General features: G+C 42.9%; 2 protein-coding genes across 5 annotated transcripts in view; one reads left to right on the forward strand and one right to left on the reverse strand.

Moving 5' to 3' along the window:
* Positions 1–6,463, forward strand: part of CUL1 (cullin 1) — a 101,256-nt gene extending 94,793 nt beyond the window's left edge. For all 3 annotated transcript variants that reach the window (XM_081102724.1, XM_081102725.1, XM_081102723.1), the window contains exons 17-22: positions 1,044–1,136; positions 3,785–3,832; positions 3,912–3,994; positions 4,501–4,606; positions 5,014–5,127; positions 5,941–6,463. In XM_081102724.1, coding sequence (XP_080958850.1) covers positions 1,044–1,136; positions 3,785–3,832; positions 3,912–3,994; positions 4,501–4,606; positions 5,014–5,127; positions 5,941–6,021 — 525 coding nt within the window. In that variant the 3' untranslated portion in view covers positions 6,022–6,463. The remainder of the gene's footprint in view (positions 1–1,043; positions 1,137–3,784; positions 3,833–3,911; positions 3,995–4,500; positions 4,607–5,013; positions 5,128–5,940) is intronic.
* Positions 6,464–13,432: 6,969 nt separating this feature from the next.
* The window catches only part of EZH2 (enhancer of zeste 2 polycomb repressive complex 2 subunit), a 57,898-nt gene continuing 46,851 nt past the window's right edge, over positions 13,433–24,479 (reverse strand). For both annotated transcript variants that reach the window (XM_081102726.1, XM_081102727.1), the window contains exons 9-20: positions 23,310–23,401; positions 21,468–21,708; positions 20,729–20,898; positions 20,203–20,297; positions 19,214–19,254; positions 18,713–18,838; positions 18,086–18,264; positions 16,285–16,380; positions 15,434–15,515; positions 14,710–14,790; positions 14,498–14,582; positions 13,433–13,756 (exon numbers count right to left, since the gene is read on the reverse strand). In XM_081102726.1, the coding sequence (XP_080958852.1) occupies positions 13,696–13,756; positions 14,498–14,582; positions 14,710–14,790; positions 15,434–15,515; positions 16,285–16,380; positions 18,086–18,264; positions 18,713–18,838; positions 19,214–19,254; positions 20,203–20,297; positions 20,729–20,898; positions 21,468–21,708; positions 23,310–23,401 (1,349 nt within the window). In that variant the 3' untranslated portion in view covers positions 13,433–13,695. The remainder of the gene's footprint in view (positions 13,757–14,497; positions 14,583–14,709; positions 14,791–15,433; positions 15,516–16,284; positions 16,381–18,085; positions 18,265–18,712; positions 18,839–19,213; positions 19,255–20,202; positions 20,298–20,728; positions 20,899–21,467; positions 21,709–23,309; positions 23,402–24,479) is intronic.

A 24,479-nucleotide genomic window follows, 5' to 3' on the forward strand; every position in this document is an offset into this window, starting at 1 on the left:
TTTATTTAAGATACAATTTTTCTTTATTCTTGTATTCTTTAGACAGTTTTTATATCGGCTTTGTTGAGATAATTTACATACAATGTAAGGAACTTATTATGCCCGGGCCAGTGTGGCTCAGTTGTTTGCGTGTCATCCCATGCACCAAAAGATCTCCAGTTCAATTCCCAATCAAGGCACATGCTTGGGTTATGGGCTCCATCCCCAGTATGGGGTGTGCAGAAGGCAGCTAATCAATGTTCCATTCTCTCCAATATCAATTTTTTTAAAAAGGCACCCATTGTAAGTGTACAGTTTGAGTTATGACAGATGTATGCACCAGCGGAACCACCACCACACTCCTCCCGTGGCTTATTCCCTGGTTGGCAGCAGTCAGTCTCCCGAAGCATCTTTGTCTTCCCAAGGCTCTGACCCAGGCCTGCACTGTCAGTGACCAAGGCTTGTTGCTCCTGGATTTTCATGTGTTGCTCTGGATCATGGGAGAGAAGGGTGAAGGGATCCCGTGGGAAACGCTGGGGCTCTGGCAGGAGAAGAGCCTCGGCAGGCTGTCATTCACTGCTGTGCTTCAGGTAGCAGAACCTATCACGTGGTTGCCAGAAAGCTACCTCAGAGTGCCATGATTTGCTTTAAACCACGTCAGACTTTACATAGCACAGTACTTAGGATTGAAAAATCACATGTAATTCAATATGTTCTGTGTCAGTAATGTACCAAAAGATAATTTTCCTTGGCGTTTGTGCAAAAACAAATTTGAAGAGTGATGCTTAATGTTTCCGTATATACCAGATGGGTGAATATGTGTTTATCCGTATAAATGAGTGTGGACACTTGTGTGTATTTACATGGACAAAACATTTTAGGAGAAAATTGAAAATCATTTTAATGTTTGAAAAGGGATGAAATGATGTCTTTCAGGAACACGTTACATTATAGTGCAATTGCACACACTGTCTTAAGTGCTTCAAATTTAGGCAGTGTGTTTGTGGGGTGTTTTCCATGTATTTAAATTTGCCTCTCTTTCTTTTATGTGGGGGACCTCAAAGGCATCTACATTCCAGATGGCGATCCTGCTTCAATACAACACGGAAGATGCTTACGCGGTGCAGCAGCTGACGGACAGCACTCAAATCAAAATGGTATTCTTCCCTTTCTCCCCCAACTTAGTCTTGTAGACATTGTGGGGAAGGTATGCATGGCTGTCTTCAATTTAAAATAGATATTTGCCTACAAATATGCTCTTATTCCAGGGTTTTAATACACTTTTTTAAAGTTTAATTTTAAAAAAATTTTATAAGTTTATTTTGACTCAAGCCAAATTGACTCAAAAATAATAAGCTAGGGAGCAAGATCTCAAATGCTTGGGGAAATAATAGTTGTTTTTTGTTGTTGTTGTTTTTAAATATATATTTTATTGATTTTTTTTTTTTTTTTTTTTACAGAGAGGAAGGGAGAGGGATAGAGAGTTAGAAACATCGATGAGAGAGAAACATTGATCAGCTGCCTCCTGCACACTCCCTACTGGGTATGTGCCTGCAACCAATTCCAGTACATGCCCTTGACCGGAATTGAACCTGGGACCCTTGAGTCCACAGACCAACGCCCTGTCCACTGAGCCAAACCGGTCAGGGCGAGAATAATAGTTTTGCAGCTTCTTTTATGCATTCGAAATTAAGGAAGGGACCAGATTGGAGAAAGGGAGGTGGAAATTGGATTACAAGATAGTCAACAAGATTATGTGCTCTCTTCCGGGTTAATACCCCCTTCCAAGGGTATCACTCTGGCAACTCAAAGGTGTGTTAACCTAGATGCACAAGAACAGTGGGCAGGGCTGTCTTAAAACCTTGCACTAAAGTTACAGGCCTGGAGGTGACTACCACCATGCCCTGACCAGTTAGGGATTTATGATCAGACCACCTTGTGAGGTTACTTTCCATAGAACCTCTTTTAAACTTAGTGTAACATAAACACACACATAAATAATAAATAAATAGTCCTAACTGGTTTGGCTCCGTGGATGGAATGTCAGCCTGCGGACTGAAAGGTCCCAGGTTCGATTCCAGTCAAAGGCATGTACCTTGGTTGCGGGCACATCCCCAGTAGGGGTTGTGCAGGAGGCAGCTGATCGATGTTTCTCTCCCATCAATGTTTCTAACTCTCTATCCTTCTCCCTTCCTCTCTGTAAAAAATCAATGGAGTATATTTAAAAAAAAAAAAAAAAAAAACAATATATATACAGTCATCATCCACAACGGCAAGTGGTTGGGCTTCTCCCTTTTTTTATTTGTATGCCCTTTCCCCCCTTCCTCTTCCCTGACTGCTGTGTAGAATTTCTAGTACATTGTTGGATGGAAGTGGCATCCTTGTCTTGTTCCTGATCTTGGGGCAAAGTGTTAGCAGGTTCATTATTAAGTACAGTATTAGTTGTGGGCTTTTCTTACATGCCCTTCATTAGATTGCAGGAGTTCCCTTCTGTTCTTAGTTTGTTCAGTGTTTTTATCATGAAAGAGTGTCAGATTTTGTTAAAATGCTTTTCCTGCTCTGGTGAGATAACTGTCTTGTGTTGAACCACTGTTCATTCTTGGAATAAATACCACATGGTGATGGCATATAGTACCTTTTATATTCTGCTGGGTTTGGTGTACTGGAATTTTCTTGCAGATTTTTGGCATCCATATTCATAAGGTGTGTTGGTTTGTCGTTTTCTTGCTACATTTTTGTCTGGCCTCGTACAATGGGAATTAGGCTTCCAACATGGTCCAAAATACATCTTGAAATTCTAATGACAAAATGAGTTTGCTCCTTTGCACTTAAGAGTCTTTTCTCATTTCTCCTTACATCAGAAGGAGCCTGAAGCCAGAGTGGAAGGTAGGTTGCCCCCTGACTTGGGAGGGCCTGCGCCCTGGTACCTGCTTTCAGGCTGACACATCCTGTGGGTGACTCTATGCCAGGGTCTCGGCTAATGTTTAGTGGTGGAGCTGCCTCCCTGTGGGGGTGTGGCTGTTCTCCTCCCGCCCACGGCGGACTCATTGCTCAGTCAGATTTAGCTCATGATGTGAACCTGTTACGCCTGCTTGACATGGCGGTTGTGTTCCAGTCCTGCTCTGGGATTCCAGGCAGGTGACTGGCCTAGAGGCCTGTCACTTTGACAGCTTAGCCCCATGCCCTCTGACCAGATGGTGCCCAGGAAGGTGAGGGCAGGCCCTTTCTGTTCATGCTTGGTGGGAAGGGGTAGGTGTGTAGGAATCTGAGTCACAGTGCAGGTCGGCTGACCTGCGTCTTATTTCAGGGGAGCATGAAGCTGTGAAGCTAAGGATGAAGTGCCCAACCAACCACTGTTCACCGTCGAGGAGATGGGCTACACGTGCTTAGAGGCTAGTGGACAGCAGGTTGCCACCCTGTGTCCGAGGACAGAGTGTTTCCCGCCCTGCTGGAATGCTCTGGTGTTTCTTCAGGCATCAGTGTCCAAGAGGAGCTGCTGTGTATTTAAGTGGACAGGTTCCTGTTGAGTTAATTAAGAAATCAATTGTGCGTGGTCTCTGGTAGTTAAGTGTAACAGAGTCATCAGTTTTCATCATTGGGTCATCAAGGCTGAAAAGGTGTTGTCACTTTTAGACGCAGGTGCTGGGGGACATAGTGGATTTAGGGAACCTCCAAAAGCACCATCTCTCTCTCTTTTCCTTCTGAGTATATTTGTCAGTTTAGGTGACTCATGTATGTATGGCTTTTATTGCAAAGAAAAATGTATTTTCTCTTTAAGTTATTACCCCTTTCTCTCTAATTGCAGGACATTTTGGCACAAGTCCTACAGATTTTATTGAAGTCGAAGTTGTTGGTATGTTTGTGCACTTTTTAATGTTAAGCTAGAAAAAGCCTTTTTCTGAGATTATGTAGTAACAGCTATTTTCTTGTAGGTCTTGGAAGATGAAAATGCAAATGTTGATGAAGTGGAATTGAAGCCAGATACCTTAATAAAATTATATCTTGGTTATAAAAAGTAAGGAAATCTGATTAGATGGTCCTAGACCATAGCCTAGTCCCCTGACCCCAGCACATTAACTGCTGTCACTACAAATGGGGGTTTAGGGGCGGGGGGTGAGCTCAGTGAGGCTAGATGGGCAGGGGTGGGAGTTTGATGGCATTTGATAATTCCAGGTGTTTCTCCATTTAACTCTTGTTTTGGTTTTTGTTTTGGTTTTCATTTGGCAAATAAGCCTCCTTAAAGAGCTCATTTAGAAGTGTGGACCTTTGTGTCCAAGTGTCCTGATTTTATTTCTCCTGACACGGGAGAACAGTGAAGGAACTGAATACCTGGTGTACAGGTGTCCCGTGACCAGTGGTAGAACCGCTTGGTATTTGGTTGAGGGCTTGTTTGCAGAGCTCAGGGTGGGAGCTGCCAGGTTACCTCTCAGCCCCTGTCTGGGGAGCAGTTGGAAAGAGACAGGAACCTGGACTGCCTGCCTTTTCAAATAATAGTGATTGTTTCCTTGATTTTCTTGACAGTAAGAAATTAAGGGTTAACATCAATGTGCCAATGAAAACCGAACAGAAGCAGGAACAAGAAACTACACACAAAAATATTGAAGAGGACCGGAAACTGCTGATCCAGGTGACTGCTGCACGCACCTGGGCCGGGGAGGGGCTTCGTCCAGTCTGCTTGGCTGTGGCTTGTCGGTAGCTTCAGGGTGATAAATGCTTCTGGGTGGGGTCGATGAAATACCAGCAAATAAATGTGGTTTGAATAGGAGGGAAGGAGACTGTTTTATGGAGGGGTTAGGCAGCTTCTGTGGCTTGAAGACTGAATTTTCTCATTTTTTAAATGCTTTTATAGTTGGATGAAGTTGTTATAATTGCTCATAAGACCAAACGTAGGCAGACATAGTCCCGGCCAGCTCACCTGCCATGTTTGCTCCCTGTTAGGCCGGGTCCATCCCATGCCCAGACACAGCCTCGGGGGCTGCCTTGCTTGTCCTTCATTCTGAGGCTAAGTTGTCATTTCCCTGCTCTGTTCTGCAGGCAGCGATTGTGAGGATCATGAAGATGCGGAAGGTCCTGAAGCATCAGCAGCTGCTTGGGGAGGTGCTCACTCAGCTGTCCTCACGGTTCAAGCCACGGGTCCCGGTCATCAAGGTACAGGAATTGCAGTTGGTTTAGAAAAGATGGAACTAAGAGCAGGTCATTGAGTGTTTCCTAAAGAAGAAACTTGGTTACTCATATGCAAATTTCTACAAAAGAAAATGGGCTTAATTTTTAAGCTTCCATTGGAATGCAGAGAGAGAAGTCAGACGTAAATGCTCGGCTAGCTGGTTGTACCACCAACATCAGCTCAAGTGAAGCAGTGACCAGCCCGCCAGAGCCCCATAGGCTCACCATACACACTGCTAACACCAGCACTGAGCTCTCTAGAATCGAGTTCCCGCTGTCCTGTGTCCCCATCACGTTAGGGAGACTCGGTCTCTGGTGTAGCATATATCAGTGTGTGTTCATCTCTGTTGCTATGTGGGGACTCCTCTGTGAGCACCATTCAGCTCATTTCTGGCTGGGTTGTTTAAAATAGAAAGGACAGCCAGTGCAGATAGCGCAGTTGACAGGCGACTCCCGACAGCCAGGGGGCCCAGGATGGGTCCTGGGGTTGCATTCAGAGCCAGTTTGTTCAGGGCATCCCATGACTTTGTTCCCTGCTGGTGCAAAGGGCGATTGTGACCCAACTGGCTTCTGTAGCACCTGACCCAGTTCAGGTATGGGCATGCGTGGCTTCCGGGCTGACGCTGAGGGGACTCCATTCAGGAAGGCAAGGGCTTGGCTACACTGGAGGGATAGATGAGGTGACTGCTCCCTGCTGAGCTCTCAGAGGTGGGGGATCCATGGTGAGGGTGCCTGTCACTATTCTGCTAATAAGTGTGTTTTTCTCCACTACCTCTTCCTTTCTCAAATAACACCCAGAAATGCATTGACATTCTGATCGAGAAAGAATATTTGGAGCGAGTCGATGGTGAAAAGGACACCTACAGTTACTTGGCTTAACCCTTGTAGAGGGTCTGACTGTGCCACCGCGGCCACTGTTCCTGGTGGGCAGGATGACGACCAGTTCCTAGCAGCCGCCTGCACCACTGGCCTCCCTTTTAAACTGAGACCAAGACTCCCAGCAGCCGGTCTCATGTACATCAGAACTGCTCAGGATCGATACATTTCAAGTCTGTAAATATGGACACCGACGCCATTTAACCTAATTTAAGAACAGAGGGGAATGAACCGTCATGCTGAGGGCTGCATGCTACTGCATCTAGATCCATACATCGGCTACGTGCTAACAGCTGCCTCCGTCTCGGCAGCACTGAGTGTCGGCCGCACTTTGAGAGGAGTCTGAATGGACCCGCGTGTAATCTGCTCTGAAAACCATTTGTATAGTGTGTTTCATTTTTTAATGTGTGAAATAAAGAAAATTAAAGGATTTCTGTACAAGTTGCATTTGGTTTTGTTTTCAGTTTTACTATTTCCTACATGTAAGTGAGAGATATAATGATTGTGAAAATTTACATCCCCAGTGATACAGGCTGCATTCTCTAGATCAGTGATGGTGAACCTTTTGAGCTCGGCGTGTCAGCATTTTGAAAAACCCTAACTTAACTCTGGTGCTGTGTCATATATAGAAATTTTTTTATATTTGCAACCATAGTAAAACAGACTTATCTTTTTGATATTTTATATATTTAAATGCCATTTAACAAAGAAAAATCAACCAAAAAAAATGATTTCACATGTCACCTCTGACACGCATGTCATAGGTTCGCCATCACTGCTCAAGAGCTTAGCATTTTAAGCCCTCAAGACTTCTTGTAACTTTTTTTCAAACATGGATGCTCATTTCTGTGACTTCTTCTGGTGACGTGAATGTGGCCTGAGATTCAGTGACATGTTGATTCCATCTGCCACTTGTAAGGATGAAGGGATTAATCCTTTGACCACCTGACCTGGGAAACAGGTGGGGAAACAGAAGAGGGAACTTGTCACAGTGAGTAGACGAGCTGGGAGTGAGTGATGTACGACCAGTGAACAAGTGTCAGACTTGGAGGTGCAATACAGCCCGGTGGCTCCTTCATTCTGGTTCAATCCAGTTGTTTAAATATAAGAAGCCATGGTTCTAGATGAACTCAGGCTGCTCCTGGGAAAATTCCCAAGATCCCAGCAAGAGGGGCATGAGTAAGTACTCTCTGTCCCTGACTGAGGAGCCCCTGACAGCAGGACCAGAGACCAGCTGGCAAGCTACAGCTCTCTCTGGCATCTGCTGGTAAGTTGGCATGTTCTCAGCTGTGTCCCCCGGAGATCAGCTCCCAGCATTGGGAGCCTCGGTTCCAGCCTGCGCACCCTCTTAACGTCTTTGTTCTTTGTCCACAGTCAATCCCACGGTTGACTTGTCCCACCATTCGCTTCCTAACCAGAGGACAGAAAAAAATGGAAGTGGTAGCAAGACCTCCTGGGAAGGTATGGCTCTGCTGCTCGGCTTTTGTAGGTTTGTTTTCTTCCGAAACCTCACAGGTTTCTTAAGGATGTGAAGACTTGAACACACTTACCAAAGTAGACCTATAATGGAGTTGGTTATAAACGTACAAGGCATAGCCAAAGGAGTATGGAAAAGGTAGGTTCTTAAGAGTTTCTTAGAATAATCTGGCACATTCAGGTTAGTTTTAAAAGTTAAAGATCAAAAAAGTTACAGGTTATAAAAAGTAATAGTAATAAGACTAAGCATTTATATAATGGTTTCCACATTTATTTAGTATCTTTTTCAAGTAATTCCCAGTATAAACCAGGACCACCCAGGGGACTTGCCCCTCCTACCCCACATCATAAAGATCCAGGCCTCAAGACTGTCCACCTGGGAACCAAGCCCAAAGCTGCAGTTACTTTATTGGCCTCTGGGAGACACATCCAGGAGTCTCAGAACCTGTTTTAAACCCCATTGCTAGTGTGTGTCGAGTTTCTCTAGGACAGTGATGGCAAACCTATGACACGCGAACTCATTTTTTTGATTTTTTCTGTTAAATGGCATTTAAATAGATAAAATAAATATCAAAAATATAAATCTTTGTTTTACTATGGTTGCAAATGTCAAAAAATTTCTATATGTGACACGGCACCAGAGTTAAGTTAGGGTTTTTCAAAATGCTGACACGCCGAGCTCAAAAGGTTCGCCATCACTGCCCTAGGACAGTGGTTCTCAACCTTCCTAATGCCTCGACCCTTTAAAACAGTTCCACAACATTCTTTTTGTTGCTACTTAACTGTAATTTTGCTACTGTTATGAATCGTAATGTAAATATCTGATATGTTGGATGTATTTTCATTGTTACAAATTGAACATAGTTAAAGCATAGTGATTAATCACAAAAACAATATGTAATTATGTATGTGTTTTTCTGATGGTCTTAGGCGACCCTTGTGAAAGGTTCTTCGACCTCCAAAGGGGTCGCAACCCACAGGTTAAGAACTGCTGCTCTAGGATCAGGAGTGCCCTGGGGTGAGTACCTTGGCTAAGAACAGGAAGCAAAGGAACAGGGATGAGCTAGGAGGTGGTTACCCCACATTCTCAAATTCCACACCTGTACCTGCGCACTCACGGTAGGTAAATTGGGAGCGGGGCGGGGCGTGGAGAGACTTGAACTTTTTTTCACTTTATTCCCCAAACCATATCCTCACCTAACAAGGATGGTCAAGAGCCTCAAAACACAAACCCAGGTCACTGGAGTACAGACTCAGTAACGTGGGGAACAGCTGATTCAGGAATGAAGCACCTAAATTTAAAGGGTTCTTATTGACAGCACTTTCGAGATGACCAAATCTCCTTGCTGAACGTTGGTATCTAATTTCTTGGAAAAACTTAAGATTTTACCACACACAGGTGAAAACTCAGATGTTTTGGACTGAATCCTGCTTCTGAAGATGACTTCTTTTCTCCCAGGAATCACAGTAACTCCGCTGATGGTGGTTTACATGCCTAGAACGGAAACGAGATCTTTTCCGTTCTCCAGTGGCAGACCACGTGGCAATTGTCAAGGTGAGATTTCTTTTAAACCACGGTTCATACTTGATGTGCTGACCCTCACTGGGGTTGTTTCTGACAAGGGGCTGAGGGAATAGCAAGCATGTATTTCAGCTAATCCAACAGGAGCCCAAAGCTCAGACAACTTTTCAAAAGAATACTTAGGTTCTCAAAAAGTTCACGATTTGGCCCTGGCTGGTGTGGTTCGGTGGTTAGAGTATCAGCATGCACCAAAAGGTCACAGGTTCGATTCCCCATCAAGGGCCATATACCTGGGTTCCAGGTTTGATACCTGGTTGGGGCTCATATGGGAGGCACCCAATCCATATATGTCTCTCACATCAATGCCCCCCCCCCTTCTTCCTCCCTTCCACTCTCTAAAAATCAATGGGAAAAAATCCTCCTGTGAGGAGTTTAAAAAAAAAAATTCACAAAGTCAGACCCTTTCTTGATGACCCATCTACATAATACAACTTAACTTTTACAGGGTAGGGGCAGCTGTTAAGATTTTTGGGTCACTGAATGGATATAGGGGAGGCTGGAGGCCGAATGAACCAAACAGTATTGAAAAGTAATTAAGCAGCAGTTTCTGGGTAGACTATCCACATTGCAGATGGATCACAGAATTCTCGTGGTTTCTGTTCTATTGTCATTGAGAAACTGTGTAACGGAAAACTCATTCACTGTAGTTAAAAATTACAAAAGAATTAAAAGTGATTAGTCTCTTAGTAATAAAAATAACTTTTATATCAATTTGCTATTTTTATAAAATTATGCATGTATTTGCTGACAATTTATCAGATATTCTAAGTGAAAGTGATGAAAGCTTTGACAGTGGCAGTGATATAGTTATTCCTTCAAAAAGGCGAAAAATAGTAATTTCAAGTGATTCCAAACCTGAAAATTTGAACAATTCCACACAATTTTGAGTGTAATTTGTGTCTTGGTTGCCAAGATGATTGGTCAAAAGAGGACTTTCACCCTAATTTGGAAAAACATGAAGGTAATTCTAGGGTTAGTTATACCGTCTGATTCTAAGAACATCATTGAAATCCCCAACTTAGTTTTTGACGATCTGTTTGAACTATTTTGTCATCAATCGAACATATATTATAACCAAAATTTGGGAAAGCACAAAATTTCGAAAACAACAAAGTGGTCTCCTGTTACTCCAACAGATATGCTAATGGGGCATACTCAAAAGGCTACTTGGAAAGAATATTGGTCTATAAATCCAGTTCTAGCCGTTCCAGTATTTCCTCAGACATTAAGTCGAAATCGTTGTGAACAAATCTGGACTTATTGGCATTTCAATGCTAATGCAAACATGACTAAACCTTCATCCAGGCTATTTAAAATTCAATCTGTACTCAACCACTTTATTAGTAAATTTCAAACAATATATAAACCTATGTGAGAATTATCGTTAGATGAAGGCCTGATTCCCTGGAGGGGATGTCTTCTATTTTGAACTTAAAACCTAGCTAAAATTATTAAGTATGGTTTACTTGTGAGATCAAGACTGGGTATATTTGCAATATGGAAATTTACACACAAGGAAAAAAATGACTATTCTGTCACTACTTCGGCTGTATCTGGAATTGGGGCATCACATATACCAAGATAACTATTACAATAGCATTTCAATTGCAGAAACTTTATTACTACATAAAACAAGAGTTTGTGGAACAATTCGAACAAATAGAGGCTTGCTAAAATGTTTGAAAGATGAAGCATCTACACTTAAAAGAGGTGAAATAGCCTTCCGAAGAAAAGGTGACGTTTTATTGATTTGGAAGGATAAAAGAGAAGTTTGAATTATTTCAACTATCCATGATGCTTCCTCTTGTGAAACAGAAAAGACAAATTGGCATACTGGAGAGGAAATAAGCCAGTTTCCACTGTTCCATGTAATATTATATGCAAGGTGTTGATCTTGCCGACCAGTATCTTTCAACATGTAGTGTCCGTAGAAAAAACAATAAAATGGATGAAGTAGTGCTTTACCTGATTGTGAACTACTCAATTCATTCAGGATTTATCAAGCACTCAATCCAGAAAGCCAAGTAAGATACAAAGACTTTCTTGTAATAACTAACTTCAAAATGCAATGGGTATTTAATTTTAAAGCATGCCTTTAACATTTATGTAAAACGTTTTTTGTACTCGTTCAATAGAAACTTACCTGGCCACTGGGTAAAGCTAGCAGTAAAACTACTGATCCGCAATGGGTTGATAAATTATAAAATACTGATTGAAAAGAACTGTGAAGAAGTTTGTGGGTGAGGTGCTGCCTAGACTTGGAGTCAGGACTGTAGCTGTGGGTCATCTTTGTAAGGTGGTTTTTTAAATCTTTATTGTTGCAAGTATTACAGGCCCCCTCCCTTTTTTTTTTAATTTATCCATTTTTAGAGCAGGGAGAAGGTAGCGAGAAAATCGATTTGTTGTTCCACTTAAGCATTCGTTGGTTATTTCTCATTATGTGCCCCGACCAGGGATTAAACCCAACCCTGGCACCTTGGGACCATGCTCTCACCAACTGAACCTGACCCAGCCAGGGCTTCATGAGGATATTATGATCATTAGGTGAAAGCTCAGGGTAGAGAACAATGTGTAATATTCTTAAACTGTTTGGAAACTATTTAAAACACCTGTATTCTGACACAATACTTGTTATACCCTTACTTCTGTATTCCTCTGGTAGGGAAATAAACACACACAGACTACAGGAGCGATGATTTTCAACTGGTGTGCCACAAGGGCACTGACCTCGTTTCCCTTAGATTGTCAAATAAAATGACAACTGCCAATACAATAGCTGTCAGGTATGAATCAAAATTATAACCTATTTTGTTAGATCAGCAAAAAATATATATTTGTGTGTGTGTGTGTGCGCGCCACAGAATTTAAGTAATTCGTTTGTGTGCCATGAGGTGAAAAAGGTTGAGAATTGGTCTACAGTAATGGGGGGGGCAAATTGTTACTTATCTCTGTGCCCCCTTTCCCCCCAAACCCCTGTATAAAGTCTGAAGTTGACCAACTCTGCTGTAGATGCTCATCACATGGGCTATAGTGAACAGGTGAGAACATCGGTCTTCATGAAGGTTCTAAAAACTTGCTGTGTGTGAAGAATTACTGCTTCTTTATCTTTATGCTGCATTTGGGTCTGTGGTGTATTCAGTGAGCAGAACCTCTCTGGACTCAAGGCTCCACCACCCAGTTGTTTGCACCTGGGGATGCGTTGGGAGGTGTGAACAATGGGAAAGTGTTGGCTAGAATGAGAGCCCTGTTGATAGATACCACTGGGGTGAGCAATCTCAGGATGTCTCCTGAGCAGGCTCACGTGTGCTAGTGCACAAATGGGCTACACTCATGCTGAGTGCCCAGATTGGAGCATGGGCACCCAGGGCAAGCCTGAGAGTTTTCCTAAGTGACTCCATCAGCAACAGCCAACTGAGCATGCGGCACTGTTTCCTGGGGATAGTTAAGCGTGGCAGAGCTAAGGGTAACCCATAGGTGACTAGCACGTAAAGCCAGATCTTTCACTGCCAAAGCTAAGTGGCAAATTAACTTTATTTTAGGACTCTTGTTGCTATAGCCTGTGCATTGACTGATGCAACAGAAGCAAGTCTTACCAGTATTTGTATAATTAGTAAGTTTTAAATTAATTTCACGTTATAAATCAGTAATTTTGTCTGAACTATAGAAAAGGCCAACTGCACAGACTGACTTGAGCCGTTTTTAGAGTTATCCTCAGTATTGTCCACAGTATTATTGGTCAGTGTATCTTGGGAGGGGCTGGAATGCTATCACTGTACCCACAAGGTTTCCTTGAAAACTAGTTTGATGATAGCATCCTCTTTCGTGGGTAGGTAAGGAACCTTGTCACACTGCTGCATTTCTAAAGGATTGTCTAAAGGACCTTAGAACAAAACAGGTTCTTGGAACTCACCTAAGCCAACACTGTCGTTTATATGCAGAGAGCGAGGCTTAGAGGTGGCTCTCCAGACCTCACCTGGCTGACTGGGATATGAGCCCCTGTCTCAGGATGCAGGTAGTGTTAATTCATTTAGTTATTAATAGGCAATATTTAGTATAACTAGGCAAAGTATATACAATATTATAGGTAGATAATAAAAGTCATGTTTCTATTACATTTATACAGGGGTGGGCAAAGGCAGATTCATACAGTTGTAGTACAAATACAAGAATAAACTGTTTTCTGCACTCACAACTATAAACCTACTTTTGCCCAGCCCTGTATTTAATATGTTATAACTAAGCAAATCAGTGCTACTAGACAAAACCAAAGGTGTTAAATGTGAGAGTTTGTTTTCCCTTGGATGCAGTCCTTTTCTAAAATCAGCTGAAGCTCCCTGATAAATGCCAACAGTGGGAAGAAGTTCAAGTATTATTTATTCAAAGTTGAAAAATGTACCATACTGCATTATTGCAAAAACTCGCTGGTACAAAACGCTTTGCAGCTGGTGAGAAGGCATAAAAAGTTGACGTCTAAACTCATTACTATTAAATTATTCTTACAGTACATTGCAAATTCAGAATTTCAAACTGCATTTTCTTTTTCTAAATTGCCCACAGTACTCGAGGTTCCTGAAGCTAAGGCAGCTGTTTTGGAGGAGGCGGGGAGGAGGTAGCAGACGTCAAGGGATCTCCATCTCACGTTCGATGCCCACGTACTTCAGGGCGTCGGCCTGGCTGTATCTGAAACGGCAGGAGACAGGCATGACCGCGGCCCACCGAGGTGAGAATGAACACAACCACCCACTTACTTCAGTGGGTGCAGAGAAAGGCACACACATCCAGTGACACCCAGCTGCGCCTCATTCACCGCGTCCTCCCACTCCAGCACAGTGTGTCCTCGGGCGCTGTCCCACCTGCTTTGGGTCGTACCTTCAAAGTGACAACACACGGGCCCTAGTTTATGACAACTCAGGACTCAGAGACGGAGCTTCTGACTGGGACGTATATTCAGCCACAGGATTGAACTAGACAGTCATCTGACTACATTCAGGAAAGTTTTAAATAGCTTGTCAGTTTATCCCACAGAGCCTAACAGTGTAAACGGCCAACCTGATACCAGACCTGTGAACACCATCTGAGGGTGAGCAGGTAGGTTATTGGCCAACAGTCCTCCAGCACTGGACAATTTAAGACAACCCGAGCATATCCTCAAGGACAGCAATGCTGACTGCATCATGATCACACCCAGCTCCTACCAGCAAGGTAAAAAAAATGGGGCTTTCTACACTCTTAGTATCTTTAAAATAACCAGTGCTTGTATAATGGAAACTATATCCTAACTTCCCACCAATACCCAAGGCAAAGAATGACCTAAGATTAGACGCTCCAACAACATAAGACCCAGCAAGAGCAGAGAGTCAGCCTCTGTCCCGAGTCCAGAAGAAAGCCCTCAGGTCACACCAGAAATGCACTGTTACTAACCTGTAATCAAAAAACAGCTCTTCACCAGTCTGGATGGCTCTCTTCGCAAAGATCCCTATCCTGTGATCGCCATTCACCATCATGACTAGAAAGAGACACGCTGGTATCAGCCAGGGAAAGGACAGTCACACAGGAAATCTCTCCATGCCATGCATCACTATCACTGGGGGTCCTGGCATCAGAACAGGAATTCTGACTCCAGAAACACCTACCTTTTGCATAGCAGTTTGGATTGACTGAATGATTTGCAAAACGAATTTTGTTACCCTTACGGGTTGCGTCCACCACAAAATCTAAAGAAAAAATAAGCACAATGCAGTGAACAATTTTAGTTTTAGATCAATAAACACAAAGTTCCTATAATTCTGGAAATACAATTGGTTAGTTCTTCAGGGATTGCCTTCAAAAGCAAGTAAATCGTTCAGCCAACTTCATCCAAAGAAAATACCGTTCTAGGTAAAATGAATTGATAATTCAAGAGTTGTCTCTCAAATGTTATTACCTAACTATAAATATGTATTACTGAGCAAACCCTGCAAAAAAAAAAAAAAAAAGTAAATTCTTCTCAACCTCAAGGATAAGCATTTTTGTATCTAAAATTAATTTTCATTCTGTTTCAGCCAAGGATTATCAGAACATCTTAGGTACTACACACCTGCTTTTCATCACAGCACTCCCTCACCTCCCAAGAAAGCAGCACCGTTTAGCTGCTCAGTCCCTTGAGAACACCCAGGAAATGTTGGAGAGGCTTTGAAATTCAGTACCTTCCCAGGTCAGAGGCACTAACTGGAGGAAGTGTGCCCAGCTGACTCCAGACCCTGGGATGTCCCACAGCCAATGTCTTGTGTAGCTCAGAGTTCCCGAGACCACTTCCCTTGAACATGACCAGCTCCCAAGTGCCACCCAGAAACTGAGTGCTCTGACTCCTAAACATACCGTTATTCAAGTTGAAGAGAAAGCTGCACATGTATTTATCATACACTTTGCCTCTTCTGTCAGCTTCATCTTGAGAAATTATCTTAAGAAAGACAGTGTTGGATTAGGGACCAAACCACACACACAAGTTCATCAAGAGAATTGGAGCCCTGGCCAGTTTGGATCAGCGGTTAGAGCATTGGACAGAAGGGTTTCGGGTTCGACTCCCAGTCAAGGGCATGTACCTCAGTTGTAAATTCCCCAGCCCTGGTAGGGGCAAATGCGGAAGGCAACCAATCAATGTGTCTGTCTCTCTTCCCTCCCTCCCACTCTCTAAAAAAGGATGGAAAGAATTATCCTTGGGTGAAGATTAAAAGAGAAAGAACCGGACCTTTCTGAGGAAACTCAATCAAGGGTCACTAAGGCCTATTTCTTTGGTCTGCATGCGACAAAGAACAATGGACTTGAAGGACTTCAACTCAGAAATATTTCCACATCAAAGAAATTACTCTTGAAGAAATTAATGAATCTTTCTACTGAATGAAAAACTCAAACAAGGTGGGCTGATTCCAAACTCAAGCTAGCCCTATGACTTTTCCCTAACTCTATAACTGAAAAGGCGTAAGATTAATGACATTCCTTTCTAGGTCCTTATAATAATGAGGCTGTGGATTATGTAGGACAGATTCATCGCAAACCTCATGTTCTTACCCCTTGTCTCCAGATAAAGGCTAAATGTGACTAGGACTGAAACAGTCCAGTTGCCAAAAAAGGCATTTTGTGTTAATCCATTTCTAATCAGACCCAGTGATGATCAATACAAAACAAAGTCGCTACATACCAAGCCCGGAGCTGGATAGCTCTGGCCTTACCTCTCCACAGTATTCCGAGATGAATTCATTTTTCTGTACAGGATCTTTGATGAAAATCCCCCAGCCAGCCACATCAGATGGTGCCAACAATAAATGCTAGAGAATAAAGCAACAGTCATTTAATCAGGAGAGCAAAGTGGACTGCTGACGAGATCACAGGGTGAATCCCTATAAATCCGCTGGCCCCTTGTAGCCACCAAGTACCCTGAATTAAGAGCCTGTAATGAGAGGTATTACCCACTTTTGCGAAAGGGGCTGACAAACTACAATGCTTTTGGTTATTTGTAAATAAAGTACAGAACATAAGATCTACCTCCCAGAAAATATCAACTAACCATCCTTCAACAAGGTACCTACAACAGCTACCTTTGCACTTCCTGTCATTTCTTCAGCACTTGACTTAATGATTCACTTCAACCAAAAACAAAGCTCAGCTGTTCCTCCCACAGCAGCTCCTCACAACAGCATGGAGAACTGCCAGGAGGTGGTGTCACTCTCTCGTCAGCTTAGCATTCTCTTCTTAGCAGATGCCAAATGGCGAGCAGGGCCAATTCTAGTTAGAGTATGTCTGGGAACAAATCCCTCACTTTCCACCATGGTTCATTATGCTTTCATCCCAAATTTCCTTTAAAAAGGCCCCTAATTACCCAAGCTATTCCTATTCTAATCCAGCCTAGATTCACCTGCCAGGGAAATTTCCCAAAACCTCCCAAATCAGAAACTAAATTAGCCAAATAACATGTTAAGTACATGAAAGTATCTACAGTTTTCAGATTTAAACCAAAGGAGTTTATGCTATTACAGTTAGGGGTGGGGAGTAGGAAATGAAATTTTTTTAGGGTTCATCATCAGGGTCTGCCATGGGAAACAGTAGAGAATCATTGTGACAGAATGACCTCAATGGATAGGAACTACCCAGAGAAAAGCCATCTAAACACTTGAAAACATAAGAGCCAAAAAATAAGGCACTACCAGAACAGGAACTCCTGGTAGGAGGGGGCGGGGCTACGAGCAGTGCAGTAGTGTGATCTAATTCATGTGACCCAAGGCAGAGGTCCACAGTGGGGCCTGGGGTTCTTGCTCCTTTCAAGTCCTCAAACTCTGGGATTCCCAACCTAGAAATGGGTTCATAAGGGTACTCCCTCATGGAGTTATGAGGGCTAATGAGTTAATACACAGGGCACTTAGCCAAGTGCCTACTATATCTTAAATAATGCCAGCTATTATAATAAAAATGATTAATTGAATAAACGCACCACCTACTCCAAGGAAAAGACACTGACCTTCCCCAGTATACGCTGTTAGTTTCCTTTGCTTGGTCATTAAGGTCATGGCTGCTACAATTAAAAAAATCACCTGCATGCACTTCCCAGTTATGTAATTCCTGGCTGTGATGTTTTCAAGGTTATTAAAAGAACAGTCTGCAAAAACTACTGTGGGAAATTTTATCTCTTGTTCTGCACAAAAGGGAAATTGGCTACTATTTGAAAGAATGGGTCTCTATATTCTGACAGAACACCATTTATTTGCAGGAAGGAGAATAGATAAATGGCTAATTCTATTTGCTAAACTTAAAAAACTCAAATCATCTACTAAACAACTAGAAAAACACCTCTTATTCCAAACCTGAAACCATTCACAGCTGGTTCCTCCTATGCTACAGAGGTGGGAGTGGCTCCCCAAGGAGAAACTCAGGCTCCCCCGTCAGCTGTGTCATTCATTCAGTGATCACTTTTTGGCCCCAGCTAATGGAGTGAGACCACTGGCCTTGCCCTGCCATGTCCCTCATCCCTTTCCCCACCTTCTTGGAGCCCCGCTGGATGCTGCAGTTCTTGCAGGACACGTTCTTGCTGTCCCAGTGGTCAGCAGCTCCGCACGTCAGACACAGGTCAGGGTCGCACTCCCGGACGGCCAGGTAGCAGGGGCACTGCTTGGTGTTGCACTGTGCTTTGCAGCGGCAGCCAGGAAAGCGGTTCTGACCTGCAGAGACAGTCACCGTCGTGGACTCATGGAACCCTCACAGCAGCCTCCCTATCCTGCTGCACAGATGAAGAAAAACTTCCTGTGTATCCGAGCTTCATGTGCTGCTTCAGTAATAATGAGTATCACCACCCTTATGACAAGTTCGTTTATTCTGAAAACTGAACCACCCCAACTCTGACAATACTGGTTCCCAGAAAGTATTTGGGTAGCTATTTCTAGATTCCCCTTACATTCTGTGCCGTCACTATGATTAAATTTAAACCACCAGAGACAAACAGCTCCTTTCATCCCATTAGCCTGAGCACTGGCTGGACACTGGCTCCGCAAGAGCCGCCATGTTGTGTCAACTTCAGTTACTATTTTTTTTGCAGGTTGTGGGCTGCACATAGCTGACCAAAGGCCCACTTAATTCTCATGCAATTGCATCAAAGCAACAAATACTTACACTCTGAACTACACTGACAAAACTTTTCACAAAAATTCTGTGCTATCACACAAGGGCACGAACTGTCACAAGGCTGCCGTGGATGGTCACAGGGTTGGTAGTTGTAAACGTGGTTAGAGGAGCCGTCTGCATCAAGACAACGGCATGCAAGTCAATCAGAGGTGGGAGATGATCATACACAAGGAACAAGAACACATTCTTCCCGTTACCTTGGAGCGTAGCAGGCTTTCCCTACCTGATACATATTCCTGTCTACAAAATGATAGCCGAAAGCACCCCCCGCCCCCATCGCAGGTCCCCAGGGTGCGGCTCCTTTACCCACCTGTGACTCGCCTTCACTGCACAAGAGAACTGACTGGCAATATAATCAACAGACATCCTCCATTTAATTTAGCTTAATGTACAGAAGTCAATTATATAGAAGTATCAAACTCTAACCCCGTTACTATTCTGAAACGATAAGCAGACATTTTTAAGTTGAATGAATAGATAGAGGCCTACCTTTTTTCAGCTGTATCTTTCTGCAGTGTGCAGCCCACAATCTGCAAAACACAAAGAAAACCGTCTTCTCCAGGAAGCTAGGAAGAATGGTCAGCACAAATCCCACAGAACCTCCTTGAACAGGTCTATCTGTGCCATGAACATAGGGGAGCCTTAAATCCAAGTGACTGAAAGATGCAGCTTGCATTGCATTTGTGGTGACTGGGGAAACAATGACCAAGAGCCCTGATGTGTGCACTTTGCAAGGTCACCTAGTCAGGACTGAGGGCGGCCACCCCTTCATGTGCAGGTTCCATTTCCCTACTGGTTCATTCTGATGTTGATAATACTGGCATGCCTTTAATCACTCAGTTGAGCTCCATGGTCAGAAATAATTCACCCAAAAAATTCCGAATTACCTACTAAAGCCTGAATTCTATTAGAACACATCTAAGTTCTTTCAGTTCTAAATTAAAGAAATGGAACAGCATGTACACACGTTTCTAGATGCTCCCTTACCCAACACCCAACTGCAGAAAAACTGGGGAGAAGACATTAAAGCTGACAGTCCAGCCGCCATCTTCTGGCTCTGCACTTACAAACCAAGTCACCTCACTCACTGCCATAGCCCTTGGGGAAAGGTAACATGGCTCCTCAAAATATAAACCAGCGCAGAAGTCACATACATCACACTCAAGCTCAGGGAAACATCTTAGAACAAATTAAATGTTCGCTTAGCCTTTACTGCAGAAGTTACTATGTTTGTCTCAACCAAAAGCAGCGGAGTAAGCATAATTTTTATGACTCTTAACACACCAAATCTACTGACACTGCTGTATTCTTGCAGAAGAACATCGGCAACTGCTCGTGGAAACAAAACTCCACAAGTCTACTTTTGAGGCAGCTTAAGTTCCTTTCTTAATGGGCCAAGTAGAGGCTGCCCAACACCCTTGGACACACCTGGCCTGCAGCATCCTGGTGACATCTCAGAATGGCTGAAGTGGACTTACCGGTGTTTTCTCTTCTTCTTCCTTGGAGGAGTATCGACATCCTCAGCGGGAACTGGAGCTATGATGCTGGACTCTTTGACCCGAAACTCATACACCTGGACAAGAGGCACAGTCACAGCTGTGAGGATCATAGTGGTAAGCAAATTTACACATTCTTATACTAATTAATATCAGAAACATGTCTCTTCTGTGGCATTGCTCAAGTGCTGGGGACAATAGAGAGCAAAGCAAGATGTCTCAACCCTCATGCAGGGACAGCAGCTGTGATTACATTATGATCAGTAATCCCTCATGTGATCAATAAGGCTTAATCTAAATTCTCACTGGCTTTTTAAATCCATTGTCACCTAACCTGAAATATCTAGTCAGAAGAATAATTTTCTCTCATTTCCCTTTCAGTGGGGAAAAAAAAATGTACTTTCCAGGAGATGAACATCAGGTTAATAATTGAGATTATTCTTACACTTGGACAAGGATTACATATTTCCCCCCCTCTCTGAAAGTCTTTATTAATCAATATACTTACCTGTCTACATGTTTTGGTCCCAATTAACCTGGCAATGGCGCAGAAGTTGTCGTAGTAGGTACCGATGAGGACCCGGAACATGGAGGCCTCGGCCCCGCTCCACTCCACATTCTCAGGGGGCTCACTGTTCGGCTTCATCTTTATTGGCGTTTGACACCGAGAATTTGCTTCTACAAACCAAAGTTAAGCAATGTTCAGGAAATGACAACTGCAGAACAGAGTATTAAGAAGTAAAACAGGGTGTGCTTAAGAAAAAAGCAGGAAATGAATCATGTTTGAGGACAAACTGAGGTAGAAAGTGTCACTAAACTTTTTCCCACAGAACCAGGAGCCTAGGCTGCTTTCATGACAAAGGCAAACGGGGCTCTTCTGTTATTTGTGGTTAAGTCACAGGGTAGGACACCTGAAGCCCAGTCAGGAAAATAACCAAAACGACCGACAGAACATCAAGGATATTAAGCAGAGCGACATGAGCCCCACCCTGGAGGAAATGGCACACTGGAAATAGATAAACTTCGAACCTCAGTGACCAAACAGTAAACATCGTAGGCGGGCCAGGGGCAGAAGACAGCAACAAGAACTCGGCTATGCGTCCTTCCTTGAGAATGCCCTGCTCTTAGATTTCTCATTTTATTGAAAACTAACCAACTAGGAAAATTATTCACTATGGCACATGCCCTTACTCTTCACAATGTGGACCTTTCGAAACAGTGGTAAAGCCAGTTGTCAGGTCCCCTACCAGAGGAGCTCGAAGTTTCGTCTTTTTTCTCCTCTTCTTCTTTATCATTGTTCTCTCCACCTGTTTCGGTCCCAGCTTCCCTGTCACTGTCCGTGTCCTTTGACTCCAGCACATTAATGGTGGGGGTGCTGGGCCTGCTGCTGTTGTTGGGAAGCCGCCCTCGTCTGCGACCTCCTGGGCGTTTGGGGGGCGTCTTGATCCGCTCAGCAGTGAGGGCGGCAGCGAACTCCTTTGCTCCCTCCTATGAAATGAAACATGGAGGAGACATCAAGGTCAAGTTCCACAACTCATTTTGTTGAAGGAGAAAACAAAAGATTGGATAAGCAAGGTAGTCAAGAAATTTAACACAAGATCCATTTTCCACAAATAGTTGCATCTCTAAATACGCTTGTTTTCTTTTTCTAATAGTATGGAACACGGGTCCTCAAACTGCGGCCCGCCGAAAACATTTACCCGGCCCGCCGGGTGTTTTTGCCGCCGCTGTGTGCATAGGAATTTGTTCATAGTTTTTTTTTAAACTATAGTCCGGCCCTCCAACAGTCTGAGGGACAGTGAACTGGCCCCCTGTTTAAAAAGTTTGAGGACCCCTGGTGTGGAAATTTCAGAAAGACAGAAATGAGTTCTATATATTGCTACAGTGGTATGAAATCAGGCAAGACAGTTCTATATTTGTGAAATGCATTAACTGGTTAGTAAGTTAAAATATAAAATATATTTTACGTATATAATTTCTTTAAAAGTGAAATTTTATGAGGAAAATAATATACTTCCTGTGCATGTGGAGTCAAACTCTCCTAATCTGGCTGGGGTTTCTAAGACAGCACATGCTTCTACAGTCATGGTTAAAATACACAAGAATACAAAACACATAAACATGCTGGACTTTGTAATTTCCTGCCTTACTATTAAAACATCCCATTTTTTCCTGTGAGGGATACACAGCCCCAGGAAGACACATGAGGATCAAGGCTGTGAGGGTTGCATTCTGTATTACGAAGAGCAACATCCAGTCTCAGAAAGTATAAAACAATGGTGAGAGCACTGACTACAGAGAGACCAGAGAAACATTTCAGATGAGCCAAATGAATTCTGCCTTGTGAAGAATATATAAAATAGTGCTCAAGAATCCCATTTTTAGTGGCAATAGAAGGGAGAAGTTTGAGAGCAGCCAACAGTTTTATACTTCATTCTACAAAAACCAAATTGCTTAAAAATAGGATACCTTCTGCAGGTGCCATTCAATGAATCTTCTGTCCAAAATCCAACAGGCAATATATACCCACTTAGTTCCTAGGTAGGAGTGGCTTGGTTCAAAGAGGGGAAATGGTAAAAATAAGATAGTACCCGTAAAAAAAACAACTTTTCTACCTCATACTTCCCTAAACCTTTACCTTTTCTCCATCGTTTTTTTGTTGTTGTTTTTTTAATTCTGTAGGCCCTATAATACAGCTTAAACGAGTCTAAAACTCAAAGAAAGGCTATGGCTCTGAGAAAGGCTTAGGACCACTGTGTGTGACTATCCAGTTCCTGGGGTTAGGTGGGCTACCTGTGCTGCACACCCTCAAACTCTGGAAGGTGTAATGTTAGTGTCCTCGATCCTAAAGACTGAATTGTAGCTGAAGAGATTAACACATACACAAAGACTAATACAAGATCAATGAAGGACTAGTGCGTGCAGTACGTGAGAGCTATGAGAGACACATGGGTGAGAACCTCTGCCTACCGTGTGGCCAGGAGAAGCACAGGGGAGCCACAGTGTTAATGCTGATTGCACACACCTCACCCAGTTCAGAATCAGCACTTCTCAAATGCCCTTAAGGAACAAATGGCACTCAAGCTTACCAAATGCTGGTAACACTGTGGTCCACAAGGCTTGTTGTCCAGAGCTGTTTCCGTGTTCTTCCGCTTGTAAGTGTTAGGTGTTGCGTGAAAAGCTGCAAAATAAAGATAAAATATCCAAATATAAAATATTTACTTCTTCATTTCCCCTGTTTCAATGGGAAAAGTCAATGAATACATTCCAGTCTTGCTAATACGTGATTCACATCCCAGAACTTTCCTCCCAGTTCTTACTGAATTCTCACCATGTGTTTCCCTTGACTCCTGCAGGGCACAAACACTGCATTCTGGAATGATTAGTGGTTTCACATTTTTCTCCTCACAAGTATAACTGATGCATGTAAACTCAGAACTCTGGTCATAAACATTTGATATCTCCATAGAAACAACTGATACACCCTCTACAATGAAATCAGATTTCCTATTTTTACCAAAAGAATTCTGACATCTACAATTATTTTTCTTCATAAAGAAAAGTCAGCAGTCTGTCAAATGGAAGAGAAGAATGGAATACCACTTGTTAAAAACTAATTTTTAAGCCCTAGCCAGTTTGGCTCAGTGGATAGAGCATTGGCCTGTGGACTGAAGGGTCCCGGGTTCGATTCCAGTCAAGGTCATATGCCCAGGTTGGGGGCTCAATCCCCAGAGTGGGGTGTGCAAGAGGAGGCAGCCAATCAATGATTCTTTCTCATCATTGGTGTTTCTATCTCTCCCTCTCCTTTCCTCTCTGAAATCAATAAAAAATATATTTAAAAAACAAAACAAAATTAATTTTTAAGTATAAAGAGGAGAGCCTCAAAACACTAAAATGCATTTTCTTTGACTCAAACACAACTCAAGGACCTAGTGAGAGCCTGCAACCAGCACCTTTCCACAGGAAAATACAACAAAGTGTTTGAAACTTAAAATTCCAAATCATGTGTTAACAAAAAGATTCACACTGCAGTACACTGGTACACTGACCAGGTATGAGTGCACAGTAGTGAGGACTTCAGAGAATTTGTGATCATTAACTCCCAGTGCACAAGGCAAATACTGGCAATGATCTGTTAAGAACTACACAAAATGAAAATTAATTTGGGTAAAAACAAGTGACAGACTCATAAAATAAGTCATTTAAAAAATATTTGTAAAAGGTCATACTTAAAATGTAAAGACAGACTGATGAAGGAA

The sequence above is a fragment of the Myotis nattereri genome (genome assembly GCF_964212035.1).
Source record: "Myotis nattereri genome assembly, chromosome: 11".
Taxonomy (NCBI): Eukaryota; Metazoa; Chordata; class Mammalia; order Chiroptera; family Vespertilionidae; genus Myotis; species Myotis nattereri.